This window comes from Monopterus albus, unplaced genomic scaffold, assembly GCF_001952655.1.
Source record: "Monopterus albus unplaced genomic scaffold, M_albus_1.0 scaffold19.1, whole genome shotgun sequence".
Taxonomy (NCBI): domain Eukaryota; kingdom Metazoa; phylum Chordata; class Actinopteri; order Synbranchiformes; family Synbranchidae; genus Monopterus; species Monopterus albus.
This window is the reverse complement of record NW_018127899.1, coordinates 2,544,513-2,568,974: the sequence shown is the minus strand read 5'-3', so window position 1 is coordinate 2,568,974 and position 24,462 is coordinate 2,544,513. Positions and strand designations below refer to the sequence as shown.

Here is a 24,462-nt window from a genome sequence, read left to right as displayed (position 1 = left end):
CAGTTTGTTTTGAGTCTCACTAGACGTTAGGCTGAAAAGACAATGAGTAAAGTAGCTGTAAGACAGTTGAAGTACGAAAAGGTTTGTGATTCCTCATCTGATGCATTAAAGTTTAAAATCCAAAACATTGCATTTTTGAGTGTTTGAACCTTGCAATATCACAGAAAACACTCAAAGGTTCAGCTGCTTCTGATTGGGGCTCTGTACGCTGCAGACTTAACATCAGGGAGAGCAGGCTTCAACTTGAAGCAGATTAGTCCGGAGCTGCTGAAGCCCAGACGAAGAGCAGCAGGTTGGAGGTAAAGAAAAATACATTTACAGTGAAGTGAGTGGGCACCAGTTTGATTCTATCCCGCTCTGACGTCCTTCTTCAACATGAACAAAAGCGTCACAAATCACATCAGCATGGAGCTGAATCACCACAGCTCGCCTCAGGATGTAGAAGCCCCTCCTTCCACAAGCACCCCCTCATCCCTGACTTCACTCCAGAGAATTTGTGTTGATACAGAATTTACTTCCTCCCTCCACAATATTTCCAAACATGGTAAAAGTGACAACTCTGTGGTGAAACATGCTACATCACTGTCATTAAACACAACACGATGACTCACAATGTGCCACAGTGGAATCCACAATAACAGGACCTAAAGGACCAAACTGCTGCTTTTACATTTTAGCACATTTGTGAGACAACGGTATAGAAACAACACATTGATTTGTATAAAACACTTTTCCATTCTGTAAATCAGCTGAAATCTGAGGAAAGATGCTCCTTGTAACTTCAGAATCACATTTTAGATTTCTGTCAGGTGTAGGCAGAGATCAAATCAGAGATAAAAGGTGGACACAAACACAACTCCAAACAAATGTTGTCCTGTGTCTGCAGATGTACACAAAAGCAACTCTTTGCTTCAATAAGTCCTCTAATCTGTACTATAATATGTCCTTTGTCCCTTCCTCTTCATACGACCTACAGCGGCACCTCCTGAAATAGTGCTACTCTGTTGGCGGGTGGAATTGCAAGAACAACATTAACAATAACGTATCTTGCACTGGCAAGCTTTATGAACTTTGGTCATGATGGAGACGGTCATAAGTGTCACGGCAAACATAACAGAACTGTTATAAACTTGGTTATGATCATTATGTTTAGCCACACAAACAACTTGCATCCACGTTTCCCTCACTTGCATCTTCTCCGTGCATGTTGGTCCCCCCATGTAAGATGCAAGGAATAGAAACAGGGAGAGACTGTGAGCAGAGAGGAACATGTTTTCCCAATCCTTCATGTGAAGCATCCATTTACAAAACTGATTTGCAACAAAGGGGCGTGTTAGTCTGTAGCAGACTAGTTATGCACTGGTGTATCCTCACTCTTCAGAGCAGAAATAAGAACTTTGGGGTGTCCTTCATGATGACTTCTGGGTCAAGCGAGGCTCGAGGGCCGATAAAATAAGGGAATTGGGATTCACTTTAATTCACCTAAATTACTCCTTTGCTAGTGTCATAAGACTTACTAATTGCTAAGGTCACTAGAGGTTACCAAGTTGCAACATGTAACTGTTGGTCAGAAACACCTGCTGGTACAAATGGCTCGTTGAGTCCAGGGCTGGACCCAAACATTCGGCTATCTGAATATTTGTTTGTTGGGTAGGCAACTGGTTTTCAATTTTAGTATTCAAATAGTACTTAGTATTCAAAAAAAAATCAGCTGTCAGTGATGTCACAGCGACAGAGACCTGATACTCCATGAACCCGCCTGTTCGTCCTGAGTGGATCCGACAGCAGCAGCTCCTCTTCACCGCAGTGACAGGAAGCATGTGTCGCTTTGAAACACAAGAGAGTGAGGTCACTGTGTTTTATTGAACCGGGCTCAGGTATCAAGTGTATAACAGGGCTGTGACAAACAGCATGCACCTGGGTATCTCATCCATTCATCTGTGTGAAAACACCTCCGAATGTTCACGTGCACTCGTGTCCTCATCTGTAGCTTTACCCACTCCTCTTTTAGCAGTCTAGTTGCTCTGTTCATCTCAACCTTTGAATTTGGATCATTTTTCACGTCACACCTAATTACCTTGATGTTTTTGTCCATCACTGCCTTCATATATCTCAGTATCACTAAATGTTTCTTCATTCAAGCTCAAACAAACTGAATAAAAGTTGCCATCTGCTTTTACAAAAATGCTGCCAGATCAAAATCCTAATTATGGAAGATCACAATACTGTAGGTGACTTACGATGCTGGTTTGCAGTAAAAGACACAATGGGGATCATTGATCGGATGTTCACACTTTATTCACGTTTCTGTCTGGCTGATGGTTAAACACAGAAAACAAAGGGTTATTTTGTGAGCATCCAGGGAGGCCTGGTGGTTTAGGACACTGAACGTTAGATGCAGCATCCCTGCTTTATGGAGAGATATCCACCAGACGTAGGAGAATGTACTGTAATGTTGACCTATTCATTTAATCTTTCAATCCGCTCTGTGTTGTAACAAACAGCTGAGCTCTCTCTGCGTGTTTCCTCTTCTTGCTTTGTTCAGCAGTTTATAAAAAGCTGCATCTGAAGTGAAGTCACAGTGGGAGATCAGCTCCTCACATATTCATCACTTCACTCACCTAAAGTATCTACTCCCTCCCTACGCCACTGAACTGACTGTAGAGGGCTGCTCTTTCTGCAGCTCCACAGGGTCACTGATGCTGCATCCTCCAAGTGGCCAACAACATGCTTTTATCACCTCTTTGTAAGCATCTGCTGTCTAGATCAATCAGGGAGGACTGTCCCTGATGTCCTCCCCCCTTCTCATCGTGTTTAAAAAGGCCTCATGCAGATGGATTTAGCACAGTGACTGACTTGCTTGATGGTTTGAGCGCTATTTAGCATATTTAATGTGATTATGGTTATTTTCCTATTAGGGACGCAGTATGACCATTACATTGTAGAAATTACAGTAAACAGTTTAGCACCGTTTTAATGCATTTTTCTTGCAGGTCTGGGAAAGCACTGATTTGCATTCATTTCTGTGCATTTGACCAAGCAACACTGATGCAGATTTAACAGAATTAATGCAGACTTAGTGTTCAAAGTGATGGATCACTTGAGCAAGATTTGCCTCTGATACTGGTTTGGAGTTTGCACTCCTGAAAATCAAACATTATTTCCTGATTCTTCTTTATTATCCTGATCTGTCCTCATTTACTTTGACTCATTGAACTCAAACTGTTCAGTGTTTAAAAACCACAACATGCAGCTGTGGAACTGGGATTTAACAGAGCACAAATTTATGGTTTCATCCCTGCAGGAGAAATTCACCTCTCATTCAATGTTTAATGTTTCTCCTCCTCCTGCAGAAATAACATCTAGCAGCTCTTCACATCTCTCAGACCCGGCACAGACAGCTGAATCCCTGAGAGCTCAACATATCAGCCACAAAATCTGCCCCTCTCTCGTCTCTCTGTTTCATTTCTGTCCAGTATCGTTCGGTGCTGGGAGGCGGGGGGACATTTCTCCAGTCTGTGGTATGCTAATTTACTGGAACATCAGTGTCATTTCTGCAACAACCAGAGGCACAACCGAGGCCAGCAGCTGATGTAAGGAAGGGAGCTCTTCATAGCCAGGTAATGGACAAGAGGAATGATTGCAGTTACCACTTTAACTGCAATGCATTGTGGGTGATCTAGATGCCAGGTTTATATACATGTGGTTTTGCCACTTTGACTTTGCTGATTTTTTAGTCCATTATGAGTTTGACATTGTTAGAGTGTCCCTCTAATTCTGCAGCATACTCTGCAAAAACATAAATATACACTGCATTACTACCTACAAGAAGTGGTGGAAGAAGGTACTGTAGTAATATCACAGTGTAAAAATATTCAGTTACAAGTAAAGTCCCTGCATTCAAGATGTTACCCAAGTACAAAATTAAAAGTAGTCATTCTGCAGAATGGCATATGTCATATTAATATAATGCCTGTGATACTATTGGATCATAGTGGCAGATGCTTTGTTGTATTCATCAGTTTAATGCTGCAGCTGGTAAAGGTGGAGCTGATGGTAACTACCTTATATACCTTTACTGTGAAGTACTTTACATCCTACTGGGTAGCTGGTGGATTTCCCACCAGGATCAATAGAGTCTGATGGTTCTACTGGGTTTGGTTTGATTCATCTGATTCTGGAAAGGAACTGAAGTTATCAGGTACATGTAGTGCAGTAAAAAGTACATGGTTTATCTCTGATGTGTATGAAGTAGCAGAAAATGAAACTACTCAAGTACAGATACCTCAAAATTGTAAATGTACTTAGTTATTTTCCACTTCTGCCTATTTGAAATGCTAATATCAACATGCTAACTTGCTGATATGTAGCTGGTATATTTATTAGTGTAGCATGTTAGCATAACTACATTTTTTAATTTAGCACAAAACCTGTAGCTTTGCAGACATCTGATCATAAACCAAGTATTGGACAAACTTGACTTGAGGCTCACCAGAGTTATTAGGAATAATTCTCTGGACACTACAGATATGTAAACCACATTTCATCATAATTAATGTGAATAATTCACAGCATCTTAAAGCTGGAAAAAGCAGAATTTAGTAGAATTAGAATAGTCTATTAAATGTTTTTACAGTTGTTGCTATTGCTTTACTCTTTGAGATCCATTACACTGAAATTAAAGGCCACAAAGTAATTAGTTGGTGACGATCTGTCTTTGTGTGGAAGGGAACAAAAGCAAAGCATCTCATGCACTCCACCACTTTATGCTGTTTTCTTGTTTAAAGTTACAAAGTTTGACTGAAGCTCTGCTGGGAAACTGTTTTCTAGACAGACAAAGTGAAACAAATAACCAAAAAGCAAGTAAGTAACAACAGAAAAGTTTGTTGCTGTTAAAATCCCAGCAGACCCTTCACCGAGACAGCAGTGTTATGGTTTCTTGTGTTTGGGGACTTTTAAAAATGTTTTTATACTTCTCTTTGTGTGGTCTTTAGTTCACCAAGCTTAATTTTATGAGGAGATTTAAGGGGGAGTTTTATATTGTGACTGTGTTGTGTATTTAAATATTCCCTGGGTAGATGAACAAATACACTCACAAAAGAAAAGAAAAAGTTACATTCAGCTTCACCAGGAGCAAACAAAGAATGTGCTTGGAACAAGTGTTCTTATTTTCCTCTTTAAATTACTTGCCGAGTTGTGAAAAAGAAGTCAGCCTTGGCGAACAATGGCAGCACTCAGAAGCGACAGAGGAAGAATAAACAACTTGTTTGTCAAACCTTCAGATCGCCTTGATTTAACCAAAGAAAGTTAATCTCACACGCAGGAGGACACAGCATAAACAGGAGGGGAAGAAATTAAATCGCAGGTTAAATTAATACATAATGTATTCATCCTGTGTGCGCCTTCTAAATTATTTTGTCTTCTAACTTCCTGGACAGGTAATGTGCTCTTTTGTAAGGATCTGGTGTGAGACTTCTAAATACTGGACCAATTTTACCATATGCACAGTGTAACGGATTGCCAGAGAGGGAAGACTGATGTAACTTCGCTCATGTCAAACCTCCTGGACCTAGTAGGCAAATATTTACTTAAACTGAATCTTTACTGGCAGGTGTCTTTTCACTGGTGTCACTGTTCCACAACTCAGACATAAATTCTATATATTATTATTAGGGATTTAACAATATTTGTAATTTTGTGTTATCGCTGTTGTGTGACAGCTTTTCAGTTTTCCTGTTTCAAGAAATGACATGGGCAGAAAGGAAACTGACAAATAATTTGCAATTACTTCTGGATGAAGGCAGTACTAGCCCCATTTAGGACTGAGATGGTCCTGGAACCAGTCAGGACACAGCTGTGCGCAACACTTCAACGGAGCTGGGCTGGACAAACAAACCAGATGCACATACGCAAAACCGACCACATAGTTACCACCATTAAAGTCTTTTCCCTTGATAAAGTAGACCACGATGTTAACACCTCCAGTACAGCCCACACCAACTGGTCTAGTAGCCTACTGAGACCTCGACCAGCAGCTGGCAGGGCCACCAAACAGAGAAATTTAAATCTGCCGAGGGGGAACTAAGATACTGATGCTCCACTGTGGGTGTGGCATGTTTTATTTACAAGATCCAGCTACTAATACATTATTTCATCGCACAAAAGAAGTGCTTCTGACTGTTCCATTCGCTTTCATATACACTACAATAAAAGCGCTGATATCTCTTTTCTTAACTTTTTTATGTCGTGATAAATATCGTATTGTGGACTTTTTATCGTGGCAATATCGTGTTATGAGTTTTTGGCTTCATTACATCCCTAATTATTATTGATAAAGCTGATAGACAACAACTACCAAAATGTTCCAACAGGGCAGAATTATCCTTTAAAATCGTTCCCAGTTAGTCCATAGTTCTTTAGGCATTTTCTCAAACCCATCAATAGGTAAACTTAATGTCTCGGCACATACGAGCAGTGTGAGATTTATTATTCCACAGCTGTGTGTGTGAGAAGCTTTTTGATTTTGGAAAGCTGTGTGAATGCAGACAGATCAGGCTGCAGCAGCTCCCACTGAGAAGCGAGAATAATAAATCTGGAAACAGGAGGAAATAAAACCTGACGACCATATTTAGTGTTTAATAATGAGGGGAGGATTCCCTGATGACGGCCTCAGCATTCACACTTTCTGCTGACAAAGGACTTTGCTCACTGGGAGGTTGGCTGCGTTGAGATTAGTTGGGATGGCGATGATGAGGAAGGGAGGGAGATGAAGATGAAGAGGACAAAGAACAAAAGAAGAGTTAGCGAGGGAGTGATGAGTTATCCCACGGTGTGATGATGAGATGGTGGGGAAACGGCAGCTGAGAACAGTTGTGCTGACTGAAATGAAGATGCTGATGAAAGCTGGGATAATGAATAATGTTTTTTATTTTCTTCCTTTACTTCCTTAATCATCTCAACTTCTTTTATATTGCCCTCATACCTGCTCGTCTTTTCCCATCGTTGTCTAAGTCCCGCTTCACATCAGTCAGACAGAGAAACTTCATGACTCCAGCCAATCAATTCATTGTTTTTGGGCAATTAGAATTTTGGCAATCATGGATTTTTAATCTCAGCTCACATAACCAGATATGTACAGTATGAAATGTGAGAAACTCAAGAACAGGTGCAGTACTGCGCAAAAACTTAGGCCACCATTAGATTTGTTGCCTAAAATATAGGAAATATGTACACAGTATCAAAAAACAAAGATCACCAAGCAAACTGGATACTTCAGATGCCGTGTTCAAGCCATTGTAAAGAAGAATCCAAAGAGATTGAGGACAAAATCAGGAGTGGAGCATCAAATTCTGATGAGATGTTTCTTCTTTGAGAGACCGGAGGAAACCCAGCAGCATCAGTCCAAAGCCTGATCAGGAACGGCCGTAGAGGAAGAACGGCAGCCAAGAAACCACCTTTTCAGAAGGGGAAAGGCCGAGATATGCAAACAGTCTCCCCAGAGGAATTCAAGCTGTGCTAAGTGCAAAGGGAGGTCACACTAAACACTGACTTTAGACTGGACAGGCCATTTGGTTCTGGTGATATCTTAAAAGACTGAGAAGTAAGTACAACCAGCGCAGTACATTCACAGCTGAAGCTCTGCAGAACAAATGCCGAGCAGCTCCACATTCAGTTTGGTGGCCCCTGCTTTTTGTCGTCTCTATAGATATTTTCATTTGTCAACATTCCCAATTCAATTTAATCATTTACCTACAACTGAGAACCCTGTCATTCATGGAGTCTCTAGAGGGCAGAGAGTACAGTCTAGCACACCTGCAGAGTGGCTGTAGATGAATACTAATCCACAGGCAACTATAACAGCAACAAATGCTTCACGTACTAGTGCCATTGCTTGCATCTAACTGTGTGATGTGAAAACATCAAATTTCCACTCAGTCAGGGAAATAAATTTGTCTCCTGGTTCCAGTGGTAACTGGCAACAGACTGTGGATGTCTCTCCTGACTGGATCTTGACAGCACTGTCATACTGGACGAAACAATGTGGTCTGGCTCAGCAGTGATTTGCATTCAGCACCAGAGCTGAGCAACGCATCAGAGCAGCAGCGAGCAGAACACACGAGTACAGAAACGGTCCATGCATATCACTGCTCTGCTCTTCTTTTCTATCGTACTTCTCCATTTCCATTGTAGTGGAGTCATTCTGAGACGAGACGAGGTTTGTAAAACGTGCTGTGCTGCTTCGCTGCTCCGTGAACAATGATGCAACAAAGAAAACATTGGATGCTTCAACTGACAACCTGAGATTTAGGCATAACTGTTAAATCCTTTTTTAATGGTTTTCTCCTCAGACATGCAGAAGTTTGATGAGAATAACTTTCATTTATGTTTGAATTCTTGGATTTCCTGGTGTGCATGTGTTGTGAATGTGAAGTCTTGTGCTCAGCCCAGAAAAACGATGCAATGCCACGGTTTTGATGTGAGTAATAAACAGACTGTGACCTGGAACTGTGTGTGAGAGCAATGCTGTGGCTTGTAGTCTGAATGTGATATTGTGCAAAACAAGGTGGAGGCACGTCACTAGAAAAAGGACTTCTGCTTTCCCAAACACAATGTGCTTTTTTCCAGGATATAATGGTTTTAAAACGTGCATAATAATAACAAACAGGAACAGTTTCCCAAGTAACTTGAAGACATTCAAGAATTGAAGTATAAAGGCTGCAATTTTTAATTGAAACCGTGACGGTTTCATAACCATAGCATCATTTTTATGACAGTTTCCAAGATGACAGAATTCTAGCAGCTTGCTACTAGCTAGCCATCATGTTTATGGCTGTTTCCATGACAACAAAGGTCCGTAAAGCTTGGTAGTGCAACATAGGTTGGCTTTAAATTCGGTGGGTTTGTTGTAAAATCTACTGTGACTGTAGGAGACTTATTTAATGATGCATCCCTATGGGTCGTATGAGAGGGAACGGAGACATGACCATATGGGTTGTAGAAGTTGGAGGACTGGCGAGGACACAGATTGTGACCGAGCAGCAGCTCTTACCATTGAAGTTGACGGAGCGGATGTGGGCCAGCAGCTCTTTGCCGTCAATGTTAGCCATACGCAGGCACAAGCCGGGGTTTCCTGCGCAGAGCTCACGATGCATGTGGTGGAGAGCATGGGCCATGGCATATACGGCGTCCATCACAAACTGCACCTTCCCCTCCTGCTCGTAGGTGGAGTCACGGCCCACTTTCTCCAGACCTGAGAGAGAAATTGAAACACCTTGTAATTATGAGAATTTTGTTATTTCAAACATAGATCTTAATCACACTTTTAAATTGTTTTTGCCTTGGTGAACGCACTGAGCTGCCACACAGTTTGCTTGTGGGATTCATCCGTATTGTTGTGGAGTTCCTGTCAATCAAACAGTAGTAGCAGGTTAAAGTGATCTACAGACTGATTAATGGACATCACTATCCTTAGGCTTGAGGCAAAATGTATATTACAAATATATATTATATAACAAATTCTAAATTAATTTTGTCTCAGTGTCTTTCTAATGCATTTCCTTTTTTTTTAGCTTGCCCTTGCTGCCTGCCAGAAAGTAACTCAACAAAAGATCATGGAAATGTGAAATGAGACATTTCCAGTAACTAAGCCATTAGCATAAAAAAATACATTTGGCTTCGTCTCATTAGCCATGATTAAATACTGTAACAGAGTGGAGAAGATAGTCATTTTAATATGAAATCTCTGTAAAGTCCTTCCAAAATTTTTCGCAGAGTAATTATTGTTATTAGAGCTGTGGCGCTCTGCAATCATGGCGTCGGTCAGAGAGCAAAGAGGAAGGAGAAAGAAAGAGGAGGAAGCTAGCTGGACGACACCCTCCATCAACAGACATCTCTGAATTAATAGGAGCTTAGAAATGAAATTCAATTTGTATTTTAATAGCAGACAGGCGGTGGGGATCGATCCAAGGGGAGATATTTACTCTGGCAATAAAGACTGGTTACACATCTGCATAGCTTTAAAATGGGCCTGGATGGTGAGCAGCTGAACTGCCGATGATCGCTGCTCAGTGACCATGATGAGAATCTCTACAATATTTAAAGAATACACATTTGATCCTGGAAATTCAAATGGTGCCCGACTGGACCCCCCCAGTCTGACTGACTGACAGAAGCAGCTGGGGTTAAAGCAACAACGATGACATATTTCTATGGCTGTCTTACAGTTTGGTAACCATTGCTGTTGCTACCGGATGTCCGAACTTCCCTCCGGATCAATAAAGTATCCATCTATTTATATTTATATTCATTCTAGTCAAACTAGTTTTGAGTATAGAAGTTTCTAGTGCTGACTATGGAACATTTAATGACAGTAAATGTCCAATTTCACAGCCAGATCCAGCTGTTACAGATCATCCACTCTTCAGAAAAGGTTGTAATCAATCTTTTCACAATAACAATGTATCAAATGACAATGTGAAAACAATGTGACAAAAGAGTCTGTCATAGTGATGAACCTGTTAAGAATTATCCCCTGACTCTGCAGCTCCTTCAGCTTTACAGAGCTTCACAGCGGTTTCTCCATGTTTAGTGTCAGGGCCACAGCTTTACTGTCCTGGTTCACTCTCCTACTGTTGGTTTTAGACTGCAGCAGGACAGACGATTCCGGTGTCCACGACTTGCTCAGCAGCAGACAGACACAGTGAGAGACCAGCTGGGGAACACAGTGGAGCATTTACCAGCCAGAGGTTTCCCTCAGGAGGTGGCGGAGACCAAAGTCAGAGTGAACAGAGAGGGAACAGTGAACTGAGATTTATAAGGATAATCACCTTTATTGGCCAAGTATGTTACACACAAGGAATTTGTTTCCGGTACAGAACCAATGGCAGCCATCTGCGGCGCCAACTCAACCAATGGCTCTAACCATCGGGGGCAACGGGGGGGTTCAGTGTCTTGCCCAAGGACACGTCAACATGTGGACACACAGACCCCACTGTGCATGAAGGAGCATGTTGCTCTGCAACAGCTGGGAGTTCAGTAACAGGTTCAACGTATGAACTTAAAATGTGATCATATGTCAGTGCTACGTGTTCAGTTTTCATCAGAAGTGTATAACTGCACGCTACTGACAAAAACTAATCACAATCAAATCCATGGTAGTGCAGCTTTAAGATATCCCAATCATTTGGCCTGAGAACAGCTCTAAAGTAGAAGTCATGGGACTATGAACATCAAAATCCTCAGGACCGTGATTTTTTCCTGGAGATTTATCAGAAACTTGTTTTGCTCTAGACCAGATTGATGTTGACTGACACCGATGATTTGCAGGATGAAAAGAAAACAACACAGCAACATTGTTTCACTCGCTGTAAAGATGATATCAAGTGAAACGAAAACCTTATAAACTACCTAGCATCCCAAGAAACATCATTAATAATGTCTGATTTGTGAGAAGGAGGTGAACGTGAGCTTCAGGCTTGGACAGTGGTGACCAGCCCCAGCCTCCTTCACCTCCCTGCCTGCTAATGAGCCTCGAAGCTCAACAACAAGGATGATGATGATGATAATGAAAGCCGAACACTGACTGAGGTGAGGCGGCGTGCTCAACAGACTGCTTCATCACAGCTGCTGGCATTTCAATTACACATCACTGGCAGGTTAAGTCTAATTCTTGCCCAACAGGATGAGCTTGTTTCTCTTCTCCTCTCTCTCTCACAGACACCGTTAGGCTTCAATTAGATAAACAGCAAACTAATTAGAGAGCTTACCAGTGAAGGGATGAGTTTCAGGGAGACCTGCCTAGCTGCATCATCTAACACCCATATATATTTACATTAATAGTCTTTTGTACTGGCTCTGTTGTTTATAAGTGACAGTGTCAGATTCATCAGCAGAGGATTAATAACAATGTTTCTTCACGTCACTGATTCTGACTGACAGAACAAAAACATCTAAGGGCTGTTCAAACACTCAGGAATTCATCCTGCATTCATGCCAGCACCGAAAACTATTTTGTGCTTATCTTTAAGTTCAGAAAGTGATTTGCATAAAACGAGAACAAACAACATTACACGTCTGTGACATTTAAAGTTTATTGCTCAGACTGTCACATCTGACCTTCATATAAGTTTTGTTTTATTTAAAAATACAGAGAAATTTGTTGTTTTGCAAGTCACCAGTGACTTTCAGGCCTTCTTTAGGAAGTACAGTTTCAAGTCTCAAACCAAGACCAACAAATCAGGACAAGTACGGAGCGAAGTGTTTAGTCAAGACCAATAAGCCAAGACAGATAAATCCCAAATCCAAGTCAAGACCAACACATCTCAAATCCAAAGTCAATGCAGATCCTTTAAACACACATACAAAAACATTTTGAAGTTCCTAACCAAACTAACTGGAGCACAAAGGGAGAAAACATATACCAACAGAAAACACAAAGAGGAGTGCAAATGCACATCTGGCTTTGCATATCCACTCAGTTAAGATCAGCAAAACACACAGAAGGAACTATAGTGCAAAAGATGAGAACTCAGCAGACATGTTGTTAAACCAAGAAGAACAAAAGCAAATCTTCATGTTTGCTGGTGAACCTGCAGTCCCCAGGTGGAAGAGTTCCCCTGAATAAAAGCTCCTCCACGACTCTTAATGTTCAGTTCGTGCTGCACTGGGAACATGAGAGGAAACAGAACCAGCTCCATCTAAGACACGCTGTCATCAAGATCTCTACATGTAAATCGGGTGTTCAGACAACAAACACGTCTCCATTATCCAAACAGGCTTCTCTGTCTGTCACTGCTGCTCTCACACAGACAAAGCGAACACTAATTTTAGATCTCAATCAATGAAAGGCTGACAGAGAATCCATCATCTGGAGGGGGGTGAGATCGGGGACAACTGAGCCACAGAGGTTCAGAACTCGACCTTCAGAGCGGAGCAGGAGCACGACTGTAAAAGGATCTGAGACAGAGGTTTTCAGACTGATACAGATGATTTGGCTGATTTTCTGTGACCTCTGAATTCAGTGTGAGTTCCAGTGGAACAAATCAATGCCTTGGGATACATCAAAATGCAGTTAAATACACTAACTGCATAGTTAAGGACTTTTTAAGGAGTTAAAGAAAACACTTAAAATTGACAAAATGGCATTAAAACCATGATTTAATAATGTGTAATGGTATTAAAATGCCCCGCCAGGCACAGGTCCAGGGGCCCAGTCCATGTCTATAAGCTGTCAGTAATGCCTGTAACATGGCTGATCAGAACATGTGCAGGGTATTTTTCATCCATCATGGCTCCTGAGCTGCTTCCATATATTATTTAGTGCTTCTATGTGTAATTACTGTGCATTGATTTGGTGTCAGATCAGTGATTCTCAGTGACCGGCTGGAGACCACCTCCTGGCAGCGCATACAGCCTCTCTCATCTTACCAGCACCCTAGTGATTTTTCCAGGCACTGGCAAACGAATTATAAAACAAATCTCAAACATTAGAGGCAGTGATAGTTTGCCAACGTCTCTCCCTCTGCTTCTGAATCAATCACGGTTCTGACAGGTTTTTGTGACAGATCTATTGCCTGTAAAACTGGAGGAAATGAGTTCCTCTCAAAAGCTGCAGTGTAATTCCAACCCTGTGTCCAAGGGTACGGACAAGCGACCTGTATGATTGTTCATCTTGGAGGAGCTGTTGTGGGAAACAAGGCGCTGGGAAAGTGGCGGTGGTGTTTTCCCTGAGGGGTGGCTGATGGAACATTGCCCAGCTCATGGATATTTAATCATGCTAATTAATTACAGTTAATGAGCAGGTCTTCCCCGGTGACCTCTGGAGGGATCGTACACAGCGTGTCAGGTGAAATGCACCTGCAGCTGCTGCTGCTTCTCTGTCGGAGCGTTTGAAGCAACACAGCTGCGGACACAACTGACACCAGCCTACAGAGAGGCTTTAGATTTTGGCTCCCCATGGAATGTATTTGTTCTTTTAAATGTTGGTAGTGTTTAATATGTTTTCCTGAGCTCCACCCTGGAAGGTAACAAACACACAGTTGCATCTTTATAACATTTATTTGTATCAAAACAAATGTGATGCACGAAAAACTAACTAAAGTGAACACATATGACAGAGCCTGTCAGCACCCGGAGCTCCCTGCGCTTTACAGCTCTGAAAGACAATGCTACAGACACACACAGGTGGAAGCTTACAGCTGCTGGCTCAGCTGTTTATCTGTGTGATGACTCCAAAACTCAGTCTGGAGCCTCCAACAAAATAAATGGGGAGCTGTGTTCTGATGGCAGCCATCCACCGGGTCTAGGTAAAGACTGGCAGCACTATCGGAGCAGCAGCTGGGACACAGCAGCTAATTTCTGATGCTGAGGTTCTGATTGTTCACTTGTATTTAACCAATACCTTGCACAAATAGTTTCACATGTCAGATACGTTTGCGAAGGCCCCGGGCCCACGGAGGCTCCTTCTCTGCACACGGTGTCACAGCAGGTCAGCAGGCTCTCTATTGCTGACTGGTAGAAGTTAATCAGCAGGTGATGAGGGAAGTGAGTGAGCTTTAACATCCTGAGGAAGTAAAGCTTTGGGCCTGTCCCGCCTGAGATGTGTGTGGTCCAGGTGAGGTCAGCTGAGATGTGCTCTCTACCCTTCCTGGATATACAGAGTGCACTTTGACTGTCTAAAGTTCACTATCACTTTCTTGGTTTCTATAGTGTTTAAATCTAGGTTATTGGGAAAACACCATTCTGTCAGATGCTGAACCTTCGCCCTGTAGGCGGACTCATTGTCCAAAATCTTCTCTTCCAGCTGACTGTAACACACCCTTTATCTTACAGTAATTACAGTCATTGATATTCATTCACTGAACATGACTGAATAAATAGCGGATTAATTACTGACCAAGGCTGTCAAGTACTCAGGCCCCAAAATAATTATCCAGCATGTTTATTGGCAGGCAGCAGTGGTCACAAATCCAGCTCATGAATATAAATGGAAGAGAGGTCAAGTGCCAGAGCGGTCCAGAGAGACAGCAGAGCATTAGCCCTGCAGCCTGGACCAGGTCTTAGACAAGTGTGATGAAATAGCACACCAGCACTCTCTCAGGTTCTGTGGATTTCCACTCTAGTAAATGAGGCTGATCCAGGAATCGCATTCACATCTGTTACTGGGCTCCTTTCATTGGCAGTGCTCCACCTGCTCACATCAGGCTCTGAATACGTCTACATGTCAGCCTAAAACTGTTTATTCATGTGCTATTATGGCCTCCACTCTTCTGGTTTCAGGCTTTCCACCAGATTTTGGACCCCCGGCTGCAGAAACACTGAGGCCCGACACTGATGGTGGGAGATAAGCTCGTAATTCAAACTGTGATACAGGAGAGATAACTGAGATGAAATATGACTGAAAATGACTTTTTTCCCCATGACAAGACAAAAGCACATGAAACTGTAACTAAACCGTCTCCAAACACAACAGGCGTAGTAGACCTGCATCATAACAGAAGGAAACTGGCGTTTTTATCAAACAGATCCATCAGTTTATTTTGTTCAGTAATAAAACATTTGCCAACCGGGTGAGACACAAACAAAGTATGCACATTCCACTGTGCGCACATGATTTCCATTTGTCTTAGCTCATAAATAGCTATGTCCACACATGATTCCTTCTCTGAGGGTCACCTCTGTGTTACTGGAGGGTTCTAAATGATCTAAAGTTTGCACCTAGCTTCACACACAGGTCACCACCACTTTGTAAAAACAAAGTCACACAAACACCAAGCAGAGCGTCTAGCAGCTTCTCTTTCTCACCTACAGTATCACAGGACTTGACGTTAAATGTTCAGGTGTCTTTCGTCAAGCTGTCACAACCTCATTTTTCTGTCCCTGAAGAATAAAAGACAGACATTGATTTAATCAGACTGACAGATGAATCTCTTAGCAGCTCCTACTTGTCCAACAGAGAGAAGATTGGGGGAGGAAAGTGGATCAGGTGCTGCAACCACGTAATTGTTCTCAGTAAAACCTCTTTGCTGGAACAGTGAGCACAACACACGACGGTCTGGATTTTGGCACATTTTCCTTCCACACCAAAGGAGGCAAATGAGCCCAGATGGCAAAAACAGTTCAGACTTATGTGTTTCTGTTATAGTTTATACTTCTACTAGTTACTTTTACTAATAAGCAAATGACAAATTTATAAAACAGAAGCTGTTAAAGATTAAACCAGAAGTTCACGTCTTTTGTTTGTGACACTTTCTTAAAGTGTTGTCACAAGAAAAGGTTTCCTCTCTAATCTTCTCAGATAGTTTTGCTTAAATAACTGTTCAGGCGACAAAAAGTAAAATGAACCAGTAATTCACAAAAAAAGAAGCCAAAACCTGAAAACAGATGTGACACAACCCCTCAGATCTATTGAATGACCCTTTGGAGGGGCCCAACCCCTAGCTTGGGAACCACCTAAGTGTTTAAAACAAGCTCAAACACTGATCATCTGTGTAAACAATCAGTACAGTATCAGTATATTAGTTATCTGTCTGCAGAATGACTACTTCTACTTCTGATACTTTGTAGGATTGTTTTTAACACAGGTCACTTACTTCTAGAGGAGTATTATTACATTTACTCACTGGTGGGACGCAACTAGGTATAATTACTCAAGTACTGGAGTAGAATTCTGAGCTACTTGTACTTCACTACTTCATACCAGGTTTTACATCTACTCCACTACAGAGATATTATACTCACTGCTCCCTTATATTAACACTTTACCTTTGCTATGTTAAGTACTTCTGACTGATAATACTCTAACTTACCTACATAAAGTTTTGAAGGTAGGGGTATTTTTAAACAGGTGTACTGCTAGTTATCTAGCTCAAGGCTCTGTGTACGTCTTGCACTGTGAGGCCTGCGTGTAAACCGCATGCCGTTTCTGCAGCACATAAAGAAACCACGTTTCCTTCTTGTTCCTACCCTCTGAGCCTCCTCACAACAGCTCATTCAGGAGCAAAGGTCCAATCACGCTTTGTAGTTTTGGAGCTTTTGGCTACAGGGTGAGAGCAAAGTGAAAGCAGAGGAGCACATCAGATTTCCAGCTGTGACTCTGCTCATAAAGTCAATTTATTTTACACTAAAGAAACAGGTTCTCTAAGGCACAGCTGGCCTGCAGAAGCAAAAACAGGTAAGGAGAGGAGGTGGAGGCTGTGGAACATCTGTGATTTCTACCTGTACATTTCTTGGGGCTGCCGGGCCTCTTGCCGTGCATCCCCAGCTTACAGCCGAAGTTTTCCTCCCAGAACTCGGCGAACCAGACGTTCCTGCGGTTGTTGGACAGAGAGCGGCTCTTGAAGTAACGGTCAAATGCTGCAAAAACAAACAAAACAAGGTTTTTACAGTGATGATCTCCATCACAATGTCTCCAAGAATATGAGCGGTCTTCTGCCTCACCATCCACAGATGCTCTCTTGGGGAGAATGGTGACAGCACCCTCAGCCACCTGTTCCTGCTGGACCACCGGCGCGATCTTAGAGCCCCAGCTGTCAGAGCCCACCCACAGGAAGTGACCCGTCAGGTTGTTACGTTTCGCCGCATCGAGGATGCGCCTGTCAGGGTCACAAGTGAGACAGCAGAGAATCAGTCGCCAACAAGAGGTGCACAGCAGAACATGATGTTTAGTTTATTGTGTTAGCATTTGCTAATTAGCACTAATCACAGCTGGAACTGATGTCACTAGTTTGGAGGCATTTGGCCATAAACTGATCGAAGAAGTGGACAAACTGTCATTTTGATTGAGAAAGACATTGTTAGCAAGTAAGCAAGTACATTTGCTCGAGTGTAATGTACTTCACTAGAGTATTTCCACATTATCTACTGGTTTTCCACCTTAACTCAGATATTATAAAATACTAGGGCTGTACCCAGCTAACTGTGGGAAACTGTTTTTGCTGTCCTTCAGAACAAGATCAGTTGTTTATTTTCTTAATAATTCATGAGGATTGTTTGTGTTTAGACATTAGAATACTTAAAGTGGAATTTAAAAACATCAGTGAACATGAACATGGGTAATTGGCAAAAACTTCAGTATGATCTACAGACAGTCTCACACACTCTAGAGTATGACCATTTCTCTTTATATTACTGTACTTCAGTGTCTCGGGATGATAGAAGCATTATATAAACCCTGAAGCCTGTGTTGTGCTCCCCGTGACAGAATAAGTCTAAACTAACTACCCAAAGCTAATGATGAGGCCACAACAGTGCTTTAAAACATGCTGTACCAATCCACCTCTCATCCTCAGAAAATCAAACTTGTGTCGGTGTGCATTTGTACCGGATGTCGTCCTCGTTGGCGAACATGACGACAGCGCGGGCGTTAGGTGTCTCCAGTAGACGGAGGATGATCTTGTCAAACTCACCAGGTCTTGGCTCCCGAGGAACCTTCAGAGACTGAGCGATGCACACCCGACCTGAGAGAGAGGTTCAGGTACTTTATTGGTAGGTAAATTTGTTTTGCAGCAAGATGGAGCAAGATGGAGGTGTCCATTTTGACACACAATTACAAAGGTGACATGAAACAACACAATAAGAACTCTAAAAACAAATTAAAACACTAAAAGTAAATGGTAAAAATGCAAATACACAAGGCTCCACCAATTCAAGCATAAAAAAGAAAGCTATCAATACATAGAAATCACTCAGTCAAGTTCTGGAATATAAACAAGTTTAGGACCAAGATAATAGTTGCTTCAACAAAGCATGTGCAGATATGACCACAGCCTGCTCGGCTCAGTTTTAGCCGCAGGAACAAAACTGTTTTTGTACCGCTCTGTTCTGCACCTTGGGACCAGAAACCTCTGTCCAGAAGGAAAAAGTTCAAAGTCACTATGCAAAGGGTGGGAGTCATCATTTAAAATAGAGGTAGCCATCCAACACAACTGTCTGGGTGAAGATGTGACTCACCAACCAGCTGAATATGTAAAGGCTGAAGGAGAGATGGGCTGTAGACAGAATGTCATCGTTACTGTCTCCAAAGACAGAAACAGACTTGTGGGTTATAGACTGACAGATCCTTGATGAGGCATGACAGAGAACCACCAACCAATCAGAGCTTGTTTTTCACAGTGTGTGATGTACAGAGCTGACAGGTACGTGTGCATACAGACCAAAAACAACATTTGTTTTTGATCTTTGGCAGTTGCTGTGAAATAAGTGCTCAGGGAATATTAGAAAATCATCCATCAAATCTCTAAACCCACTGAAATACCTCAACCCAAATTTAAAAACCTTAACCAGTCTGTGTTACATGAAGTTAGGGGATCAGAGTGATGAGGAGCCACTGCCAGTGAACTAGCATCTGTACAAAACCTAATAGCTGTTGAGATATTTCAGTCTGGACCCATGTAGTGCACCAACTTACAGATAACACTGGGAGCAATGATAATAGAGTTTAGAAAATGCCTCCTTTACATTAGCAGCAGGTTGAACGCTGCTGTTTGCTCAGCAGTGTGACCATCTGGCCGTGAATGCATTCACACATCTGCTTCCATCTGTAAACCAGAGTTGCTTTACATTACTGGTTATTTTCTTTATACCTCTGCTGTGATGTTTTATTTCCTCAGTTTGTCTTGTTTTTATCTTTTCTCTGCTGCTGTGACATGTCACCACAGGATCAGTGAAACAAAGCAGGAGGTTTTGTCATCCTTCGAGGAAAAGGACTTGACCCAGAAGGAACCAAGCTGGAAGTGTAGCTGCCTGTTTCAGTAACTAATGTTGAACTTGGAACGAGGCAGGCAAGTACAGAGAACAATGATGTCTTGGCTTTCCAAAACATACTGATCTAACCTAGTATCTTTACAAGAACAGTCAAGCTGAAAACCTGGTACCAAAAACCTGAACAAAGATCTACTTGGCAAAATCTTAATCTTGGTGAGAATGGCATGACACAGACCGATGTTACTAATGTCCTCTTTTCTTTTCTCTGCTGCTGCAATCAGCTGATTTCCCTGCAGGGTTCAGTGATAAAGGTCGCAGTTTTCTCCCCCTCGTCACATCATTAAACTCTCTGCTTCGTCCTCACTGACAGCTTTGTGATGCCGTCCCTGCAGCCTTGCCCCTGGGACAGATAAACAAGGACAGTGCTTCTGAGGATGAACGTTATGCCTCTGAAATGAAATAAAGTACAGGAGACGTCAGAGTGGAGCTAAACCTCAGACTGCTGCTCCAACTTAATTGGCACTGGACCGGATCTTTTTTTACCATTTGGCCAAAAGGTTGGAGCGACTCCCTCGCTGACTGTCACAGGAAATTTCAAGGGAGAAATAAACCAGAGTCACAGCTGAACATAATCCCGTGTGTCAGTCTGACCTCGACTGTTTAGACAGCAGAGACATTTGGAAGTGGAGCTAGAGAGATTACTGCAGCAACGCGATAAAAGAATGGAGATGTATCTTGACACTGAAGGTGTGGCTACACCGAGTCTGAATTTAACTGGGAGACATTCACACAAAACCAAGCAGGTAAGTGAATCATCGTGTTTCTGCGGCTTCTTGCAAATTGAACAGAAAAACATCTGTGCTGTTCTGCCTGTAACACTTTACCTAAAACCCACTATTAGTGTTTGTAAGTAGTATATAAACATTTAATAAATGCGTTGTACATTGGCACCCAGTTTACACGTAATAGTTCCACAAATGTTTGCACTGTGCCATTTGGACATGCAGACAGTGTTTGTTGGAGCTGTTACACCTCCAGTTAATTAATCCCCATTCATTTCTGGCATTATTCACAGAGGCCGCTGGGCAGGCCACGGTGGAGAACAAAGTTTACAGCAACAAATGCATAATGCATGGATATTTACTTGGACTAGAATGGAACTTTTTCTGATAAATGTTCTCTCCAGGAAACATCACACTGGTTTATGAAAAAATGATGCGCCTGTAAAATAAAGTGTAACTTTGCTGCTGAAGCAGCAGTGTAGTAAAATACTGTATACACTACAGAAATGTCCTGGAGTGTAGGTTTTATCTCCACTGAAGAACCAGGAGCAGGCAGAGTTTAGGACTTGAACAGGCTGAGCTCAGAGGCTGCAGGCCGAAGGACAGAGATAAAAACATTTAAGATCCCACTGCCATTATCACTATCACACAGGCCACAGCGAGCTGAGACGCCATCCACAGCTACCCCCAAAGCATAGCTTCATTCAGACACTTTCAGAGTAAAATTGATTCTATTCTGAACCCATTCCTGCATTAGCCAGGTCCATCAGGCCAGCAGACTGCAGCTGCAGCAGTTCTGTTCAGCCATGTTTGGGATTATGTAGTCAACAGTACTTTTACCCTGAGAGGGGAGCAGTAAAACGTGTGTGTCTGTAATTTAGGTGTAAAAATACTGAAATCCACTGGTGGTTCAACACAATAAGCTGCTGCAGACACTGGGCCATACATACAAACTGTATTCTTATACTCAGTGTAACTAAGTATTTACTCAAGTATTGTACTTAAGTACAATTTTGAGGTATCTGTACTGTACTTCAGTATTTCCATGTCCTCCTCCTTCATCCTGTGACTTCACTCCGTTTCAGAGATAAACCGTGTACTTTTTACTGTACTACATGGACCTGATAACTTCAGGTCCTTACCAGAATCAGATTAATCGAACCAAACCCAGTAGAACCATCATACGCTATTGATCCTGGTGGGAAATCCACCAGCTACCCAGTAGGATGTAAAGTACTTCACAGTATAAGTATGTAAGGTAGTTACCATCAGCTCCACCTTTACCAGCTGCAGCATTAAAGTGATGAACACAGTAATTAGTCACTATGATCCAGTATCAGAGACATTACTGGGACACGGGCCGTTCTGCAGAATGAACTTTGTTTTGATGCAAATAGAAAGTCACTTTCTGCTTTTCCTGTTTAGGGGTCGCCACAGCAAATCGTCACACTGACGACTCGCATGTTGACATTTGGCATGTGTTTTACGCCGGATGCCCTTCCTGACGCAACCCTGATTCGAACCCGGGCCGCAGCAGCGAGAGCGCTGCACCTTAACCACTAGCTTTAATGCAAATACCTTGTACTTTTACTTGAGCAGTACTTTCACAAAGTATTTTCACACTGCTACTTTTACCCAAGTAAAGAATCTGAGTACTTCTTCCACCACTAAACCTCAGATGCTTGTTTGTGTGAGGTTTCCATGTCAGATTTACAAACCCCTCCCGGCTGAACATGCTTGTCATTGATTGCCAATTTCAGCCTGATGAACAGCATCTGTTCATGAAGGAGTGATCTGATCATCAGCATAAACAACTGCAACTGGTTCTGTTCCATTTGTGGCATGGTTCACTCTATGAGAGCAGAGTCCTGCTGCAGTGGTATGTAAAAATATTAATACAGCTGCCAGCGTTGTGTCAACGTTGTGTCAGCAGAGCAGAGCTGTGTGGTGACAGAAATAAAGAAGGAGTGGTTTGACACAAAAGCATCATGGTTGAGAAAAGCAGTTCCTGACTTGACAGGTGGTCCAGGTTACAGACAAAATCTAAATCAAACCTCTCATGACAGAGGGAACAGAATATTCAATTTCTGTCTTTATGTCTGATAAACCCAGTGGCACATGACGTGGTAGCTCTCTCTGTTAGAGTTCAGCCATCGGATCCTCTACAGTTTGGACAGCTGTTATTTCATTTACAGCTAAATGACAAAGTGAATGTCTCTCCTGTTTGATCTGTTTGTGCTGTGTACTGTACTGTGTGAATACAGCTTCAGAGTGGAGGCTTTAGTTTGGATCCTCTGGGTGTCTGAGCTGCTGCTGCTCTCATTTGTATGCAAACATGAGATGCAGCACCCAAAGTGTGAGAGGCTCTTCACATCAGTGTGAACTGTTGCTATTTAAAACTGACATGCCGAGATGAAGCTGCTAACACGTGGAAACATGAAGTATTCATCACTAGCTGTGATGAAGCCTCAGGGAGACTTGAAAGGTGAGGCTCTGAATACTTATTTTGCTCCCCTGAAAGCTGCTGTGAAACCTCGTTTCAGTGCCACAAAAGCTGCTTTCTAGATGTTTTGTTTTAACTTAGAAGTGACTGGGTTTCATCCTCTGGGCACCATGAACATATTCCTGACACATCAAATAGTTGTTAGATCGTTCAGTCTTTGGCGGCGCAGTGGGTAGCACTGTCGCCTCACAGCAAGAAGGTTAAGAAGGTTCTGCGTTTGAGCCCAGGCCAACCCGGTGCCTTTCTGTGTGGGTACTGTGTGTCTTCATGTGCCTGCGTGGGTTCTCTCTGTCCAGGGTGGACCCCACCTCTCGCACAGTGTCCGCTGGGATTGGCTCCAGCCCCCAACAGCCCTTTTCGGGATAAGCAGTGTAGACAATGGATGGATGGATATTTCAGTCTTTAATGCCACAGCATTTGACAGTGACATGTGGTATTTTTAAATCATGCTTCTGTCAGTTTTGCTTGCTTTCCTTTGCCATATCACAACACACATTCTGCTTTAGAAGGTTTTGTATTTTCTCACAGTATCAGTTGAGTATTAGAGGAAGTCTGCCCTCCTGATAGAGGAACATTTGCAGTCATGTCCTCCTTTGTCACATTTGGAAGAGTAATAACTAAAGTAAAACACTACCAGCAGAGCATCCATCACCACCAAACACATCAACAGTGACAGGAGTTCTCCATCAGTTTTGTCAGTTTGCTGCCATCAGAGCAGCAGACCCAGTCCAAACCCAAATTCAACTGTGAACCCTCTGTGTGCCTACATTCCTCACAGGAGCAGTTTTTCACAGTAAGTCTGGGTTTCCTCTGGTCAGAGTCACTGAGCTTTATCAGCAATAATGACATTTACTTTTTAATGCCCTTTAACAAAAGAAGGTTTTTGGTTGACTCCATCTCTGCAGAACTGGGACTCAACACACTGAGCTTCTGATTCTGTAGAAGTTGCTGCAGACGGGGAACTAATTTCATATCTTTAAATAAAATCCTCACAAACACCCTTCAGTCTTTCTCAGCACTTAGCCCAAACCGGTTTCTGTGTTTCCACATCTGAGCTATTAACTGTACAATGACATTACTACTGACAGAAGTGCTGAACAGCACTACCTGGCCAAGACAGCAGCATCGCCACCAAAACCAATACAAACACATTTAATTTAATACACAGCCACAGTTAAAAACAGTTACACTTTCCAATAGATTCCAATTGTCTACTGGTTAAGATCCGTTTAAATCCACTCAGCCTTATTCTGTTTTGGAACTTTAGCTCTTTTTGCACTTCATTCCAGGCAGCAGGAGCAGCACACCCCAAACACTTGTGCACCTGTTTTCTTCATCACCGATGAAACACAATGTACTGCATCTAGATGTGTAAAATAAAAGCCCACACAGCTTCTGTCGTGACTAGTTTAAATCTCCTAAGACAACCTCAGTTGTCTGGATTGTCCCTCAGATCATCTTTGTGATCATTCCTGC

General features: G+C 42.4%; 1 protein-coding gene across 2 annotated transcripts in view; it reads right to left on the bottom strand.

Annotated features, from left to right (window-relative positions):
• LOC109956402 (metabotropic glutamate receptor 8-like) overlaps window positions 1-24,462 on the bottom strand; it is an 81,893-nt gene that overhangs the window by 16,174 nt on the left and 41,257 nt on the right. For both annotated transcript variants that reach the window (XM_020593486.1, XM_020593487.1), the window contains exons 4-7: window positions 18,320-18,455; window positions 17,437-17,591; window positions 17,215-17,352; window positions 9,050-9,250 (exon numbers count right to left, since the gene is read on the bottom strand). In XM_020593486.1, coding sequence (XP_020449142.1) covers window positions 9,050-9,250; window positions 17,215-17,352; window positions 17,437-17,591; window positions 18,320-18,455 — 630 coding nt within the window. The remainder of the gene's footprint in view (window positions 1-9,049; window positions 9,251-17,214; window positions 17,353-17,436; window positions 17,592-18,319; window positions 18,456-24,462) is intronic.